General features: G+C 46.1%; 1 protein-coding gene across 2 annotated transcripts in view; it reads right to left on the bottom strand.

Moving 5' to 3' along the window:
- Positions 1-620: 620 nt before the first annotated feature.
- Positions 621-18,140, bottom strand: part of Gclc (glutamate-cysteine ligase catalytic subunit) — a 44,714-nt gene continuing 27,194 nt past the window's right edge. For both annotated transcript variants that reach the window (XM_023563636.2, XM_063253829.1), the window contains 10 exons: positions 9,993-10,067; positions 9,279-9,395; positions 8,085-8,223; positions 7,572-7,684; positions 7,074-7,166; positions 6,744-6,848; positions 3,128-3,209; positions 2,936-3,051; positions 2,729-2,849; positions 621-1,735 (listed from right to left, as the gene is read on the bottom strand). In XM_023563636.2, coding sequence (XP_023419404.2) covers positions 1,518-1,735; positions 2,729-2,849; positions 2,936-3,051; positions 3,128-3,209; positions 6,744-6,848; positions 7,074-7,166; positions 7,572-7,684; positions 8,085-8,223; positions 9,279-9,395; positions 9,993-10,067 — 1,179 coding nt within the window. In that variant the 3' untranslated portion in view covers positions 621-1,517. The remainder of the gene's footprint in view (positions 1,736-2,728; positions 2,850-2,935; positions 3,052-3,127; positions 3,210-6,743; positions 6,849-7,073; positions 7,167-7,571; positions 7,685-8,084; positions 8,224-9,278; positions 9,396-9,992; positions 10,068-18,140) is intronic.

Below are 18,140 nucleotides of genomic sequence, written 5' to 3'. Positions count from 1 at the left end.
GCTGTGTGCTAAGTGGCCATAGAATTTCCACCAGAAGAAAGTATCTTTTGCTTATTTCAGCATTTACAGTTCTGTTCCACCAATCCTGCATTCTCAGCTGCATTCAAATGGTGACATTCACCCAAGTTGAAAGAGGCTTTGTTTTTGGGGAGAGTACCATTATCTTAAAATTGGCTTAAAATTTAGTGCAGGAAAAATGTAAACAACCCACAGAATTAAAGGGGACAGCTGAGACTTGAAATGGACTTGCTGTAACTTAGGACCCGAGTGCTCTAAATGCTGGTCATCCGTGGCCTGCAGAGCATCAGCTGTCGGTGATGCTCTTGGGAGCCTGTTGGAAACGCAGTTCAGCCCACATGCCCAGCGGATATGCCAGCCATGCAGACACGGACTGGATGGAGAGAAACTGTGTCCCTGGGCAGTGGAGCATGTGCGGACTGACAGTGTGCCACGAGCTGTGGACACCATCCAGAGAGGGGGTGCAGTAAAACACTTAGGGTCCCCACCTAGTGCGTTTCATAAGTTAGTTACCAGTGTTACAGAGAAGGTATACTCTGCAAATATTCCCCAGGGAACAGCTTTTAGAACTACAGCAGAGTAACAAAAAGGACTTCAGCAGCTGCATTTGACTTGAAAATTTAATACACAGTAGCAATCAGAGTAACAGGCCAAACAGAAAGGCGATGGCGTTTGACAGTACTCTTGGCATATACAGAACAAAAAGTTAATTCCTCTCTGTTTTTCAGAGGAGGAAGGGAGGGTGGAAGGCAGGCAGGCAGCCGCCCCAGCAATCTTTACACATGAACTCTGGGTAATGGTCTCCTCTCCTTCTACAGACTTGTCCTTAAATTTAATGATTGAATCAGAAAATTCAAACAAATATAGAAAGTTCCTATCTAGTGGCCAGGAGAGCTGTTAGATGGTGGGCTTCACTTAATGATGGATGCTGGGGGCAGGTGACCAAGCAGCCAGCCACTCTAACCGCAGCAGCAGCACCGTAGTTGAGGGCCGGTGATCCAAGACCGCCCTTGGAGAGCCGCAGAGGACTCCAGCGGGTGATGTATGCGACAAAGATGCGAAGGAAGCTAACAAGATACGTTTCTAAAGCAAAGCAGTCAGTTCCAGTGAACCAGGTCCCAGGTAGTTTAAAGGAACAAACATTTACAGTAAACATTTTAAACTCTGGAATGCAGGTATTGTACAATTACTGGGACATTACATTTACAAAACTGCTTACACAGTAGTTGTCCAGAGTAAGAATTAAAAAATGTATAAGTTCACAATGACTTTAGATATATTAAAATACATTGTTAATCATAAAAATACTTTACTATGTACATGTACACTGTATAACCCTAAGTCACCTACTATAGTGGGCCTGTAGCTCACTCGCTGGCCTCCCGGCCTGGCAACGGGCAGGCTAGCGTTTGGTCTCCACATTCTGTGCATAGCCGGTCGGCCCTGCAGCCATCTTCAGGTCATCACACAGCTTTCTGCAGAACCCCTCTGTGACACACCTAACTGGAGGAGTCAGTCTTATTCCCGCTGTACCTCACTTTCCTAAACGCTGATCCTGATCCTAGTAACTCTGGGCATTCACATAATTCATTTGCAATTTGGTTACACTTCAAAATAAGGCTGTAGTTCATTTCATCAGTTATTACACTGTCTTGCTTGTAGTCAGGATGGTTTGCAATAAATTCTCTCATCCACCTGGCAACTGTCATCAGTTCTCCTGAAAAAACAAAAACAAAAACATTTTAAAGACAATATAGTAACATGTTTTTAAAAACTGAATTGGTACTTAGTGGTCAATCTAAACACCCACCTATAAAGAAAGCAACCTGACCCGTCCACATAGCCGCACATCAGGGACCCAGGGACCTTCCACCTTCTACAGTGTGTAAAGAATCCCTCCTTTGGGAGGGCAAGGCCACAACGTGTCCCTATGGTGGTTAAATGTCACCCCATCAGTGACACAGCTGCCTTTTTAGGGACAGGAGCCAGTGACTACGCACAAGTGAATGTGTCCTCTCACGTGGCCAGAGGGCTAAGGCTACGCTATCGTGGGACTGCCTCAGAGGATTCCAGAATGACCAATCCCCGCTCACGGCAGTGGAGGGGACAAACACAGGAGTAGTGAGAAGAGTAAACCAAGAGGAAACCCCGCAGATGGGCCATTTGCGGGGTGATGTGGGCTTGAGAGCTGGTCTTTTATGACTGCACAAGTGAAATGCAAATGTCATTACCGTCGTGACTGCTACTTTCACTAGCAGCTGGCGTCCCCAGCACTGTGGCAAGCACTGTAAACGTGACCTCCTCGAAGCTGACAAGAAAAGGCATCCACTGCTGACCTCTGCACAGGCTGCAGGGCTGGCCCTGCCAGCTGCACATGGCTCAACCATCAAGAGGCAGCGCCTGGCAGCCCAGCCCAGCAGGGTGTGCAAGGAGCACGGAGTGGGATGCAGCAGGAGGCCACCATCTCAGATGCCACGACCTGATGACGCATCACTTGTGTGTGTAAGAAGGAGCCGCTCTGCTAACTCCCACTGTGACCCTCAGAACTCAAGCCCTCTCCAAATTGCAGAGCTGTCAAAATGTGGGAAAATGTGCTAGGGCCAAATTGGGTGTCCTGTAAAGGGGGCTGGAAGGAGCCAAGTCCTTAAGGCTCTGTGCTTCTGTGTCCAGTGGAATGTGAAGCTAGAGGAAAGGAGGGAGGCCACTGTACCAGATGCTCTCTTCTTAATCAGCTTCAGGTAGTTCATGATACTGCATCTGGTGTCCACATCCACCTCCATGTTTTCCAGGTAACAATTCAGGATCGGGATGAGTCCGGGAAAAACGCCCTCCTGTGGAAGGAAGTGAGCAGACCGGTGGGTGAGGCCGCAGGGGTGTGAGGGGCGGGGCGGGGTGTGGCGTGGCGTGGCAGGCCTACCTTCCCGTTGATGATGGTGTCGATGCTCATGAGCGTGTACTCCTCCGAGGCCTGCTCTGAGCAGATGCTGCTGCCGCCAGCCACCATGCTACAGCCATCCATCACAGCATTGCCACCTGCGAGGAGGGCATAGAACCTTCAGGAGCTGCTGGCAGCAAAGAGGGACCCTCGAGACCCAGGAGAACGCAATACCTTTGCTAATATCCTTCCTGAAATAAAACATTTCCTGCAAGACGGCGTTTCGTTTCTGAGCCACTTTCATGTTTTCATCAACCTAAGGGAGAGAGAACCACGACGACGTCAGGACGAGCTGATCAGTGCTGAGGTGCTGGCACCTTCCCTGCTTGTGCTCTACACTGTCCCTTTCCCCTCTGGTCCTTCTGGCTTGACACCAGGACCACCAGGGCTGCCTCTAAGCATGGACTGGTGAGTGGACCAGCAGAAGTGTGCCTCGGAGAAGGGCAGCTGGGTGCGGGGGTCTCTTTCACCCAATCCCGTCCCGATCCTCAAAGGGGTCTGTGGTGCTGAACGGGCAGGTGATGCCTCTCCACCCTCCAGAGGTGGCAGGGAACAGGCAGGGTAGGGCAGGGCTGGAGCCCTCTGCGACGGCACCTGGGAGAGACAGGCCTGAGGCTGTCAGACCTGAGTCACCAGGGCTTGGTGACTTCTTGGGGGCTCTGGCCAGGTTGGCTCTCAGGAGTCTGAACATCCCCTTTTCACCTGTCAACTCTCCACTGACTCCTTAATTCCCGTGAAGCAGATCTTTTAAGGTATGTGGTCACCTGCAGAGCCTCAGTGGATGAGAGGAAGTCAGGGAAAGGGCCAGGGAGAGAGGTGTGTAGGCCTCCTGTCACTTGCTACGCTGAGTCCTCCTGTGCCCGCTGTGTCCTCTCGGACATCTGGAGCTTCCGAAGAATCCAGACACTTATCATAATACATCCCAGTAATAGAAGGGAAGTCAGTCCATCAGGGCTGCAGGTATCTCTAACGTTTCTTTTTAGTACCAGGGATCAAACTCAGGACCTCATGCTTGCCAAGCAGGCGCTTGTGCTGCTGAGCTAAACTCCAACCCCTTGAGGTTTTAACTTCCAATGAAATTTGATTTTTTCTTAGTCGACGAAAGTTCATAGACTACTGGCTTTAATCTCTGCTTTTCTAGGTCTTTCTGAGAAGCGTGTTTGAGGGGTGTAATGAGCCCCCCTGGAGGCGGCACTCAGGAGGACGCTGCCGGCCTGGACTGTACGTGAAACACTGGCCAAGACAGCAGTGAACACACAGCCACACCAAGACAGGTTTTCTAACTGCTTCAGTTTCTTTCTTTTTCTTAATAGTAAAAAGCTAACATTTTTCTTAGAGACGAACTAGTTCTGTTAGCTTCTCATTGCCATTCACTTTCCTACAAATCTGCCATTCTAGTTTTGACTTAGATCTAAACTACAGGAAAATATCTCCAACTTCCAACCGTTAAGTTTCTCTTGAACATCATTCTGCTGGATTTTGGTGGGAATGCACCCCATGGTCTTCTTGAGACAGGGTCTCACTATGCAGTTCAGGCTGGCATTGAGCTCACTTTGTAGTCAGGGAGATCTTGAGCTCACAATGATCTCCTGCCTCAGCCCCCCGAGTGCTGGGATTATAGGTGTGCACCACCATGCCCGGCTGTGACGTCTACTTCTGAAGTGGCCATGCCCCTGGCTGAGGCGAATCCTCCTGGGCTGTGCCACAGGAAGGGCATGAGGACAGTCAGGCACCCTGCTGAGGGCTCTCTCCCTGCCTCCCAGGCAGGCTTACTCCGGCTGCTGGACTTCCCTCTGTGCAGAAACCAAGGTGCTGGGAGCAGAAGTAACCTGCTTGGGTTAAAACGCAAGTGAGCAGTGCCAAGTGACAGGGACCCCTGAGGCCTTGACACCTGGGTCCCCCTGCCCACCCCATGTCTCCTCCCCTAGCACATGTCTAGGTGCAGCTCTGCCCTGCTGCGGGAAGAACCAGGCACTAGTACCCCGAGAGGGTACTGACGCTGCTCTCGGACCCCGCGGAGCAGCTTCCTCCTGGCAGCAGCTTGCTCTGTTGGGTGCTGCCTCCCCATTCCTGCTCTCTCCTCAGAAGGCGGCTCCGGAGCTCCGTGTGGCCAGCATGCACCCTCCTTACACCAGCAGCACAGGCTGCAGTGCGCCGCCTGGCCTCCCTGCTTCGGGTCTTGGGTTTCCATTTTGTTTCCTTTCCTACTTTGCGTTCTGTGGGTTTTACTGGTTTAGCACTTGTAGGCTCACCCCACTTCTGGGGCTCTGCAGTTTTCTGTGTTCTCTTTGTTCTTCTGGCCAATGGTTTAGAAATAAATTCAGTTTTAGACTAAAAAACTATTTCTACACCAGCACTTTGCTTTCCTTTTAAACACGCAGCTGTGAAACATACCTAGCGTTGGCCTCCTACCATTTCCTCATGCAGGAGCCCAGGGCGGGGCGGTGGCGGGCTGAGCTGGGGAGGGCTGCAGGTGGCCACCTCTGTCAGGCTTCTGCGCAGGTGGAAGGGGCCACTCGGAACCAGTGAACCCTCACCAGACCCTAAATTTCCTGGAGTCTTCACTTTAAACCAAGGAGAGACCTTTCTATTGTCTACAAGCTACCCGGTTTCCAGATAGAGCTGGCTGAACAGACTAAGACAGTAGGTTAGATGACTGGCACCCGTTAGCCTTATATTAACCTATTTAGTTTTTGCCAAGAATGACTTGGAATCTAAAAAGAATTTGGCTGGGAAAAGAATTTTATAGTCATTTCTTACTACTTAAGATTTGGGATTTCTGTCTCTTCTCCTTAATATTTGTCCATTATTCCTTTTATTATGGTATCTTGTATCTCTGCTATGCAAACTCTTCTTTTAAATTATTACCAAACACTGAAATTTCCAATGCAATTTTCCATAATTTTGATTTCTCTCCCACTTTCAAGGATAAACATGAATTTGGTTTCCTCAGTCACTGTGCAGGCCTCAGTAACACGTGTTTCCTAAAGTGCACACTGAGTTTTACAAGTACTTGTTTCTGCCACGTGTGGCGGCACACACCTGGAATCCCTGCACTCGGGAGTCTGAGGCAGGACGGTCACTGCTGAGCCTGAGGTCAGCCTGGGCTACACAGCAAGTTCAAGGCCAGCCTGACTACAGTGAGACCCTGTCTCAAAAATACCAAAAAACTAAAAAGATAAAAATAAAAAGCACTTGTTTTTGAGAATGCTCATGCTTCCCATGCTCATCCAGGGAAGTGGCCCTCTCCAGGGACTTCTGGTGCCTCACGAGGGTTTACTTAGGATTGCCTTCCAGTTCTTGGCTCTGGGGCTGGTGTCCTCTGTGGACCAGGCTGTGGGTCACTCTTAAGTCTCCTGCTGGCTTTCAGGCATCCACTCCTATCTCACCCAGCACCCTGCATGGATGCCCCAGGGGAGATGGTGTCTCTAGCATGTTCCCCAAGAGCACCTCCCACGCTGGACACACACTGCCTCTCTGCAGGGACAGTTCCCATGCAAGCTGTCCCTCGGTTCTTGCTGATTAATGTTCGTTTGCCTTCTCCCTACCTCCACCCCTCTTTTCAGTACTGGGGACTGATTCCAGGGCCTCTGCCCAAAATTGAATCCCAGGCCCTTTTTAATTTTGAGACAAGGTCTTGCTAAGTTGTTGAGTTGCCTAGACTGAAATCAAACTTCTTGATGCTCCTGACTCAGCCTCCCAGAGTGCTGATCTCCAGTTTGGCTTGGTTTCCCTCCAAATGAGTCCTCTTCCTGGGGAGAAGATAGCAGTGCAAGGGCCTCACACCTACCTTCGAGAGAGGGATAAGGAAATCCAACTTGTACGAGAGGATCACTCTGGTGAGCAGCACCACAAACACCACATAGGCGGAGTTCTCGAAGTCTGTCAGCTGCACCTGCAGGAGCACAAGCCCAGGGGCGTCAGGGAACAGCCCTCACCTGGGCCTAATGGGTGGCCCTGTCCTGGCTACTTCCTCCCTCCCACCATGGGTGGAAGACCCCCCCACATTTCTGCTCAGGCCAGACACACTGGGCTTCTAAGGCCTCATGATGATAAACTCCACCATCTGATGTGACAGCACCAGAAGGTGCCACCAGCCTGTGGCTGGGCCGAGCCTCACCTCCATGGGGCGGAACTCCACTCTCCAGCCGATGTCAGAGTTTGGGGGTGGGGGCTTAAATCTCATGGTCTGCCAATTTGTGGACTGAATATTCTACAATACAAAACAACAGAGGATGAAAGCCACTCCTCCCATGTTTGGGACCCTATTAGTGTCAAATCCGCGAAGACTGCTGTGGGTTGGGGTTTTCTCGAGTGTGACTTGGGAAAACAAAACAGCAAGTGTCCAGTTAGAGGCAAGTGGAGGCTGCAGCACTGAAACAAAGGACTGGGTTACTTCTTTGCCTGGCCTTGGATTTTCCTTCACTCAGCACAGGAGAGGGTACTGAACACAGAAATGTAGAACTGGAAAAACACCAGGAAGAGCTAAGTAAGGGGAACTTTAAACCACTTTTTCCTTTTGCTTGGTTCTTTACCGCACTACGCAGAGAGACATGGGAGACTTCCCCTGCCCCAGGTTCTCGGGGCACCAGTGAGACTGTGTGCGAGGAGGAGATACCTCGAAATGGTCGGACTCGTTGGCATCATCCAGGTCGATCTTCTCCTTGAACAGTGTCAGGGGGTCTCTGATGAAGAGGTGAGCCACGTGCTGTGCCAGGAGGTGATCGATGCCTGCAAAGACAGCACGCATGGGCCCCTGCGTGGCTCTCCACGCCACTTGCCAAGCCCGGCTGAAGCAAGGGAGCGCAGGAATCTGGGCCGCAGTGCTTGGCTCGCCCAGGACTTTATCCTCCGGACACTGGGAAAGTCCGAGTCTCACTCACCACTTACACAATGCCTGCGGGGCACTGGGCTGGACCTAGACACAGAGCTCCAAAGCAAGTTCCTTTTGCTAAAAGTCAAGAAGATCTCACAAGTATTTGAGCTTGAACTTTAGGAACAAGCAGCCTCACAAGAAAAGTTAAAGACTTCACACTAAAAACAGAAACCAGACCAGGAGTCAGAAAAAGGTGAAAAGTGCTTTCAAGGAAAGGTGCAGAGCCAGACCCAGGTACCCCGCAGGGCTGCTCACCGTTCTGCACCAGCTGCTCATAGATCCCTTTATCTATGGTCAGGTCGATGTCGTTGTACTTCTCCCCACACTTAGATAAGTAGCTGTCTATTGAGTCGTATCGGGACTTACTGATCCGGTACTTATTGTTCTTCAGTGGCTGAAACAGAGAAGGCATGAACGATGGATGCCCCATAACACGATCTGGAAGTCAACACTCCAAATAATCCATAGCAGTGTTTCCTAAGAACACGTTCTAGACAGCACAGAGTTGAATATGATGACACAAAAGGCCAGAGTGGAAGGCAGGCATGGTGGCTACTCCTGTAATCTTAGTATTTGGGGAAGTTGAGGCAGGGGGATTACAAGATTGAGCTCAGCCCAGGTAACTCTAAGACTCTGTCTCAAAATGAAAAAAATAAAATACAAGGGGTGGGGATATAGTTCAGTCCAAGTAGCACAGTCTGAGCTGAAAACATCAGAAATTTTTGTGGGCAGCTCCTTTAAAAACATCCACGCCCAGCTCCAGCTACAAAGATCCTCACGAGCCTGGAAGGTGTGGGCCAAGCTGTGGAGCTGAAATCTCCCCATGGGTAAGTGTGCACTGCTGGCAGGAGGGATGCAGCCCTTGAGATAAGCCACCCTCTACCTAAGCCTTCCTCCCCTGGAAGGCATCTCTGACGATGCGCCCCAGTCCTAACACCGGGGCCTCACAGAGTGTTGGTGTGGGGCCAGAGCCTTCAGGGGACTCTAACCAGAAACCTGAGCCACTGCTGTTTTATTTTATTTTACTTAATTTTTTTGTCCTTTCTGATACAGGGTCTCACTATTCAATTCAGGCTGGCCTTGAGCTTACTTTGCAGCCCAGACTGGTGTCAACTTGAAACGATCCTCCTGCCTCAGCCTTTTGAGTGCTGGGATTACAGGTGTGCGCCACCAGGCCTGGCTTGAGCCATTGTTTTAAAAAAAGCTAAAACAAACACAGATTTCAACAAATGATGAAAACTATTCCCCACCCCAACCAAATCACTTTCCCCACATAAATCCACCACAACAAAGATGGGCCATGTCCTGCACACTTTTGTCCACATGGGACCGAACAGACTGGAGGTAACAGGGGAGTGGGGTGCTGAGGCTGCCAACGGTACTAACAGCCCTGCCAACTAGTCCCACAGTTTCAAGGACAAGGATGATCGCAGGAGGGAACTGCCCTACCTCCAGTCCTCTCTCCTCCCGAGTTCTGTCGTCTACGGATGCGGAGATCACTCCCCAGCGACAATCAATGTCGGAGACGTAGCCTCGGTAAAAAGGAGATGCAGCACTCAACGCCATCTACAAACAAAGGCAAGTCAGCATCCTCGGTCTCAGGGCTGCGCACACCCATGGCTGCAAGAGCCGAATGCATCTTCCGCTGGAGAACTGGTCAGACACTGCGGGTGCCTGATGCTGCTCTTCAAACGAAATGAACTAGAAGACCCCTGGGCTCTGACCCGCTTGGCCCATTTTCTCTACAGCGTGGGGACATGATGCAAGAGGGACACAGGCCACATACACATGACCTCTGTTTAACACACACGTTTCACTACAACTAAGCTGGACTTTCAGTGTGTTAGCTCTCAATTGGCATGGTATTTACGTGTTTATTTCTTTTTTGTTGTTTTTGCTTTGTGAGCCGGGGTCTCACTACGTAGCTCAGGCTGGCCTTGAACTCCCTGTGTAGTCCAGGCTGGCCTTGAACACATGGCAATCCTCTTGCCTCAACCTCCGGAGCACTGGGATTACAGGTGTATACCACCACGCCCGGTGTTACACTGTTCATTTCTGAAAGAAGTCTTAACTCGACTGAAATAGCACACTAATAAAAATTCTGCACATGTGATCTTATTTTATTCAAAGATGTATTTAAAGTAAGATGTAATTTCTACTTACAACAATCGGACAAATAGTGGCCAACTGATCGTAAAGGTAACTGGCCTCAGATATGCTGCAGGCTTGGAACGTCACCTGTTTAAGAATGCGAGACATCAGCAGCAGCAAAGACCATCGGCACCCCCTTGAGCACTCAATCCAAGAAAGAGGGTGGCTGCAGGGGTGGGGAGAGCAAGATCACGGGGGTGTCAGTGCTGCCTGTGGCCCACAAGTCCTGCTTAGGAGCTGCCACAGCGGATGGATTTCACTAGAAGGCAGTATTTCTAGTTAGATTTCTGCATGTCACACTCTGTGACACTCGGATAACCTGTGTAACTAGGTTCCCAGGTGAAATAACACACACACAATACAGTGAACGGGAGGGAAGCATTCCCTCTTCTCTCAGCCTGTCTCCTCTCAGCTTCTGGGCACTTCAAGTCAGCTGAGTGTGTTTACACTTTGGTGGTGCAGGCCTGTCATCCCAGCACTTGGGCAGCTGAGGCAGAAGGAAGGGCAGGAGTTCGTGGCCAGGCTGAAGTACACAGCAAGACTTTGCCTCAAACAAACAAAAATGGTGGAAAGTGATCTGGAGGTTTCTGTACACAAGGGGAGTACCCAGAAGAGAGGAGGACCCCAAGAAACGACAGCAGTGCGGACACTGCGGAGGTGAGCGGCTCGGCATGTAGGCAGAGTGAGAAGAGACTTCGGTCCTGGCCTGGGTGTCCCCCAGGAAGGAAAAAGGCTACACGGGAAGAGGGACACAACAGCTGTGAGTGCACAGGGGCGACCAAGAGCCCCCGAGAGGCCAGGTCTCTGGGCTGTCAGAGGAAAGCTGAATGCAGCAAAGTCTGGGGACTGGGACTTCGGGGTGGGGGTGTCGAGGGTAGAAAGGCGCACACAAGGGCAAGGAGAAAAACAGTCCTCTACAACACCAAAACAAACGAACAACAAACCAAACCACCCACGGGGAAGGCAGAGCCGGTAGAGGAAAGAACACAGAATGCAGGGCTGGGGATTTAGCTTAGCGGCATAAGCGCCTGCCTTGCAAGCGCGCGGTCGTGAGTTCTATCCCTGGTACCGAATTAAAAAAAAGAAAAAAAAAGAACAAGGAATGCAAATGGTATTTCTATTTGTACATTTGTTGTAATTGCAAAGTTCCAATTTCCTCTATTATTGTAATTCTGTAGTGAGTGTTCACACTTAGTGTTGGTGCAGAAGACAAGGTACACACTCAGTTTTGCTCACATAGCAATGCAAACCCTGAGTTTACCCTCCAGCATGAAACAACACAAAACAAAGCAGCACTTCTTAAAAAGTAGCAGCTGAGTGAGCACGTTTATGGTTACCAAGCTCATCTCAACTTTGCTTTACAGCAGCCCGCTTCTTTGAGAGACAATCACACCCACAGCACTGTGAGTGCAGCTCGCATCAACACGATGGCCACACAAAACGATTATTTGAACAATTCAGTGTCTGGATCTTGTAATTACATATTAATTCTTAAGGTGGCCCTGTATTCAAGTAAAATGTAATGATAATTAGCTATATGATTAACATGGAGAAGAGCTGTGTCACAGATATCAAAGAAAAAAGTCTCAAAGGTTCTAAAAGAAAGATTTAGGGGAATTGGCAATTAGGGCGCTGATGCCAAAGGGCAGCACCTGCACAATGACAGGTCGGGAACGTCTGCATGAGCTAAGGAAACAGAAAAGGGCCTCGACAGATGCTGATCACGAGTGCCCCGAGGAAGGGGTGTGGCGGGGGAGAGAACACAGGACAAGAACATCCTAAGATACCTGAAAACTGATCTCCATGATCATATCCAAAGATGAGACTTAAAATCTTGGAGATGTCCCTGCATGAAGCTGACGAGCTCTGCTGAACATGCGAGTGTGGTTTGTTTACACCCTTCTGGTGACTCCTGCATATTTCAGTGTTAACTTTTTTGGTTTTTCAAAGGTACTATAATAAACTATAACAAATATTTTTTCTTTCTTGTATTCTGCTGACTTTTCTTAGCTGGCTTAGGACACACAAAGCAATTTATAGGCAAACCCTAAAAAGACAACCCTCAGAAAGTATTCCAACATGTCGTGAACTTGCTGCATACTAAATGATTTCTGAAAAGCTCAAAAAGAGAGAAGAATCAAATGTGAATAAAATGTTTTTTGTTTTACACAATAATAATACTAATAATACAATACTACTACTACTAATAATAATAATTGTTTTACACAATAATAATTCTTTAAAAAATTACTTCATAACTCGTTTCCTGCTTTATAGCAGCAAGCGGTGTCTACTGTTTCCCGCTGGAGACACAAAGCAGTGGTTTCTGTGATCACGTGCAGAATTCGTCTCATTGCCACACACTTTTCATTGCAATGGTTGTTAAAAGTGAAGTGTCAGAGACCACTGGGGAAAAAAGAAAATAATACTAACTGCATGCCAAGTTTGACACTGTGGCTCATACCGGTAATCCCAGCACTCGGGAGGCTGAGGCAGGAGGATCGCTGCAAGTTCAAGACCAGCCTGGGCTACAAAATGAGCTCAATCAAGGCCAGCCTGAACTGCATGAGACCCTGACTCAAGACAAAACAAAACAAAAAAACCGAAATGCATGATAAGGCTTACATTTTTGTACTATTAAAATATTTATTCCCACCATTAAGCGAAATTTATTTTCCAACAGTGTTTCAAGGTAAGGAATGCTTCTTTGGAACTAGCCTAGGGCAACTGTGCTGTCCGCTGGCAAAACACCCTGGCTTATTAGATCCAGAGAGGGCCCCAGGCACTCTGATAGCACCAACACAATTGTGAAGCCAGGCACTTTAAGTGCTGGAGTTTAATGGTTATTTCTAGTTAAGACATCACAGTAGGTATGCAGTTAACAGCCAAAGGGTCTCTTTGTAAAGTAAGTGTGCCCATTTATCAGGAAACTGATTAGCCTTTATTTTGAAACCATATATATTGCCCTGCCTATGCATGTCATGAAACCCGAGACTTCAGGAAGATGGTGGAGTGGTGAGCAGCAGAGTAAGACCCTGTCCAAGATTTGGTGTCCAGAAACCGGACTATAGCAACGCAAGGACGAGGAGGAGGAGGGGAGTGAGCAGCCTGGACCAGCGAAGGAACCAAAATGAGACCTGAAGCCCACGGGCTAGCAAAGGGTGAAACCTCAGTGAAGAAGAACAGGCAGTTGGTGGAGCCTTCTCCCCGAGTCGGGACTCACTGCGTAGGAGAGCGGTTCAGACCCGCAGGCTCACAGCCACTACTGGCAGCCTCAGAGGCGACCAGTGAGATGGGACAGTGGATGCTGCGGACTGCTCTGGCCGCCGAGTGGCATGGATTTGGGCCTCCCAAGGGAGGGAGAGGGCTACTGGCAGGGAGCCATCTTGGAGAGGGGCCAACCGAGCTCAGAACTCAGAACAACTGCTGGCTCCATCCGTTCACTCCCACCTGAGTGTGAGCTCGTAGCAGGTGCGGTGACTGAGGTAGGCTGAATGGTTCCAGCCCCACAAGGGAAACCAGCCTGAACTTCGGGGGAAATAAAGTTGCAGCCTTGCTGAGATTACCCATGACTCCACTGTAAAGGCACTGCTGGCTCACAGGGATAAATCAACCTGGATCTGGACTCTGTCTTCACACGCAGTCTACAGGGACCAGAGACAAACCTTGAAGTGGACATTTCTCTCTCTCTTCTTGGTTTGGTTTTTTCTTTCACTATTTTATCTTGTTTAATATGAGTGTGACCATGCTTTCTAGGTTTTTTTGTGGTTATTGTTTTGTTCTACTTTTCTCTTTCCCTCCAGTGTTCTGCACCAGTTTCCCAAAGTTTTCCTGATCCTCCTTTGACTTCCAGTCCTGTTTCTAATCTCTCCTATTTCTTTTCCCAATTCCTTTTCAGTTTCCTCCTCGGAGGGTAAACCTGTCATATTGAGGCTTGGTGTATACAATTTTCTGGTTCATTTTACATTTTGTCATGTGACGACAAATCTGCCTCATCTGGTTAAAGGCAGCCAATTACCGGTTATCTCAGTCATTTTCCAGGCCATGTTGGATGCTACTATTGCTGACTATACTACTTTAGCCTACCTGACATTACTGTTCTAACTAGTTGTTTTTCCTGGTATCCCAAGACTGAGATACCCTAACGCATCATAGAAAACACTGGGAGCCAGTGTCAAAGAACTAGAGGCTGCGCCAAGCAGGGGGCAACTTCTTATTCCCAAAAACTGGAAGAGGTAGGATCTTGCAGCAGATTCAAAACTCAAAACGCAGCAAAAGCTGAAAGACATCTCTGAGACATAGTAATTTCCTAAAGGTTTTAAATATTAGCAATAAAGTTACTCACCCTAAGCAATTTATAAGCACAACCCAGGAATTAAACTAAAACAAAAAAAAGGAGAAGAAAAGAAAAAGATACTTAAGATACAGCCCCAGACATCCAGTTCAGAAAGGCAAATGGAGGAGGCAGGAAGATGGGAAGATCTGAAAGCCATGAACCCGATCTCTCTGACAGTAAAAATAAAGACAAAGTAAATGAGGCTCTAGAAAAATATTAGAAAAAATAAATTAGAAATAATTTCTCAGATTAACTACCGAGATGGTAACCACAATGAAAAACATGCTCAGTGATCTAGAGCACATACAGATAGAAAAAATAGAGGGCCTTAGGAAAATGACAGAAACCATGAATCCCCAAAGGAATGAAATAGAATCCATAAAACAGATTCAAGCAGTTATGCAGGAGATTAAAAATTCCACTGAAAGTATCTGCAGCAGAATAAATGAGGACAGAATATCAGACATAAAAGACAGGCTTGTAGGTAGCAATCATAAAAAGATTTCATAAATATAGCAAGGATCACAGTAATCAATCTAGCAGCTGACAGATGATGCATAGAAGAGTAACAGAATATTGACTGGAGTCAATGTAAAAAGCAGGAGAGAGTGCAAATGACATAAAAAACCTGTTCATAGATGTCAAAAACTTCCCTGGCAGGGAAAAAGAACTTGACATATGGATAAGGGAGGCATACAGTACACTCTAATTAGCCAAGAGGAAAAGAAATCTACAGTAAGGCATATAACAGTCAAGATTCCAAAAATTTAACACAAGAACACAGTATTAAAAGCTGTTATAGACAAGACACAAATCTCCTATAAAAGGAATCATCACTTGGGGGGGAAAAAAAAAGAAGAATCATAGTTGATTCCTCAGCACAAACTCTCAAAATGCAAGCTTAAAGTATTTCAAGCCCTAAAAGACTGATGAACCCAGAAAAACTACTTTCAGAAAAATTGATGGAGAAATATGACACGTCCATGACAAAAAACACCTGAAGAAATTCATATACACCAAACCAGCACTTCAAAATGTTCTGAAAGACATTCTAGAAAGATAACACAGACTACAAAAACCAACAGGATGAATCCACTAGGCAAGGCAAACAATTAAATGGGGAAGGGAGCAGCAACAGGAAAATAACATGACAAGGGTAAGTCAATACACATCAGTTATAACCATCAATGTTAATGGTCTCAGTTCACCAATCAAATGCAACAGATTGGCAGAATGGATCAAGAAACAAGATCCAACAACATGCTGCCTACAAGAAGCACACGTAATACAGAAAGAAATTGATAGACTGAAAGTCAAAGGATAGAAAACAATAATCTATGCAATAAGAACCCAGAAAAAAGCAGGAATACTTACTCTATTTGCAGACAAAGTGGATTTCAAGGCAAGAATGATCAAGAGACAAAGAAGGTCACTACATCTTTGTAAAGGAACGAACAACCCAAGAGGAAGAGATAATAATCATAAGTATATATGCAACAAATACCAGTGCACTCAACTATATAAAACATATATTAATGGACATGAAAAGTCAAATAAGCATTAATATTATATCAGGGTATCTCAATACCCCACTGTCTCAAAGATCAACTGGACAAAAAAAGTCAACAGTAAAATACCAGAACTGAACCAGACTTTTGAACAAATGGATTTAACGTTTATGGAGTGTTTCACTCCCCGACACTTGAATACACATTCTTCTCAGTTGCACACAGGACGATCTCCAAAATAGACCACATTCTACCTCACAGAACATGCTTAAGTAAATGTAAAGGAACTCAAATTATCTCATGCAGCCCATATTACAATGAAGTTAGAAGTCAATGGCAAAAGAAACCACAAGAACTTCATAAACACATGGAAATTTAATAAATAATACCCTCCCGAACAACCAATGGGGCATAGGTGAAATTACAGAATAAATTAGGACAGCTTCTACAATTAAACAAAAATACCAATACAAGATACTGGAACTTATGGGACACAATGAAAGCAGTCCTACAAGGGAAATTTATAGCAGTGAATACCCATAGGAGGAAAACAGAGAAAGCTCAAACAAATGACTTAATGTTCAACTTCAAGCTTTTAGAAAAAAGAGCAGGTCAAACCCAAAGCGCACATAAGGGAGGAAATTATAAAGATCAAAGCAGAAACTAATCCAATGAAGGTTAAGAAAACAATACTAAAAAAAAGAAAAAAAAGGATCAGAGTTGGTTCTTTGAAAGATATTCAACAATCCCTTAGCCAACCTTATCAAAAGAAAAAACTCAAACATATGCTATTAGGAATGAAAAGGGTGAAATCATAACAGATCCTGCAGAAATCTAGACTATCAATACCCACTTTGAGAACCTGTATTCTAGTAAGATGGAAAACACAGAAGAAATGGACAGATTCCTAGATATATGTACATTAATCAAAAAAGACATAAAAACTCTAAATAAACCAGTATCAATCAATGAAATTGAAGATGTAACAAAAATCTGCGAACAAAGAGAAGCCCAGGTGCTGATGGATTCACTGCTAAATTCTACGAGAAATTTATAGAAGACCTAATACTACTATTTCTCAAACTGTTTCATGAAATTGAAAGGGGAGCAATATTCCCCAAATCATTGCTGGAAGCAAGCATTACCTTGATACTGAAACCAGAAAAGGATCCACCAAAGAAAAGAGAACTACATACAGGCCAATCTCCCTACTGAACATAGATGCAAAAGTCTTCCATAAGACACTGGCCAACAAAGTGGCAAATCATAAGATTATACATCGTGACAAAGGAGGATTCACCCCAGGGATGCTGGATGGTTCAACATGAGCAAATCATTAAATGTAATATACCATATTAACAGAGCCAAGGACCAAAACCATACGATCATCTCAATAGATACAAAAAAGTTTTTGACAAAGTCCAACACCTAAGAAAATTGGTATACATGATGTTTATCTCAATTGGATAAAAGCAATCTATGACAAACCAATGAATTTTAGCATTGTTTTGCCTAATTCTGTGTGATATGCTTTCAGAGTTTTGATCAGAATTACACTAAATCTGTATAACAATTTTGGAAGTATGACCATTTTCCCCACATTGTTTTTTGCTACCCAAGAACAATGGATTTCTTTCCATTTTCTGACACCCTCTTCAATCTCCTTTTTCAGAGTACTATAGTTTTCTTTTCTTTTTTTTTTTTTCTTTTTTCCGGTACTGGGGATTGAACTCACGACTGCTTGCTTGCAAGGCAGGTGCTTATGCTGCTGAGCTAAATCCCCAGCCTGAGAGTACTATAGTTTTCAATGTAGAGATCTTTTACTTCCATTGCTAGATTGGATTCTAAGTATTGCATTTTTTTGGATGCTATTGTGAAAGGTGTTTCACTAATTTCTCTTTCTGTGAGTTTGTTGTTTGTGTACAGGAATGCTATTGATTTTTGAGTGTTGACTTTGTATCCAGCGACACTACTGAATTTGGTTATTAAATCTGGAAGTCTTTTTTGGTGGAGTTTTGGAGACTGTCTATGTAGAGTATCATGAGATTTGTAACTAATGGTAATTTAACTTCTTCCCCTCCTGTTATTTCTTTTATTTCTTTCTCTTGTCTAATTGCCCTAATCTTTCCAGAACTGTATTGAGTAAGATGGTGACAGTGGGCATCTTTGTCTTGTTCTTGGCTTTTAGAGTGAAAGCTTTCAGTATTTGTCCATTCTATGTGATGTCAGAATAGATGTGTAGAGATCCTTCAAAAAACTAGGACAAGAGATTCTACTGGACCTGGTTATTCCCCTCCTTGATATCATCCTAAAAGA

The sequence above is a fragment of the Cavia porcellus genome, unplaced genomic scaffold (genome assembly GCF_034190915.1).
Source record: "Cavia porcellus strain 051 isolate PalLab524CR breed Dunkin Hartley unplaced genomic scaffold, mCavPor4.1 scaffold_7, whole genome shotgun sequence".
NCBI classification, from domain to species: domain Eukaryota; kingdom Metazoa; phylum Chordata; class Mammalia; order Rodentia; family Caviidae; genus Cavia; species Cavia porcellus.
This window is presented reverse-complemented; position numbering and strand designations above follow the sequence as displayed.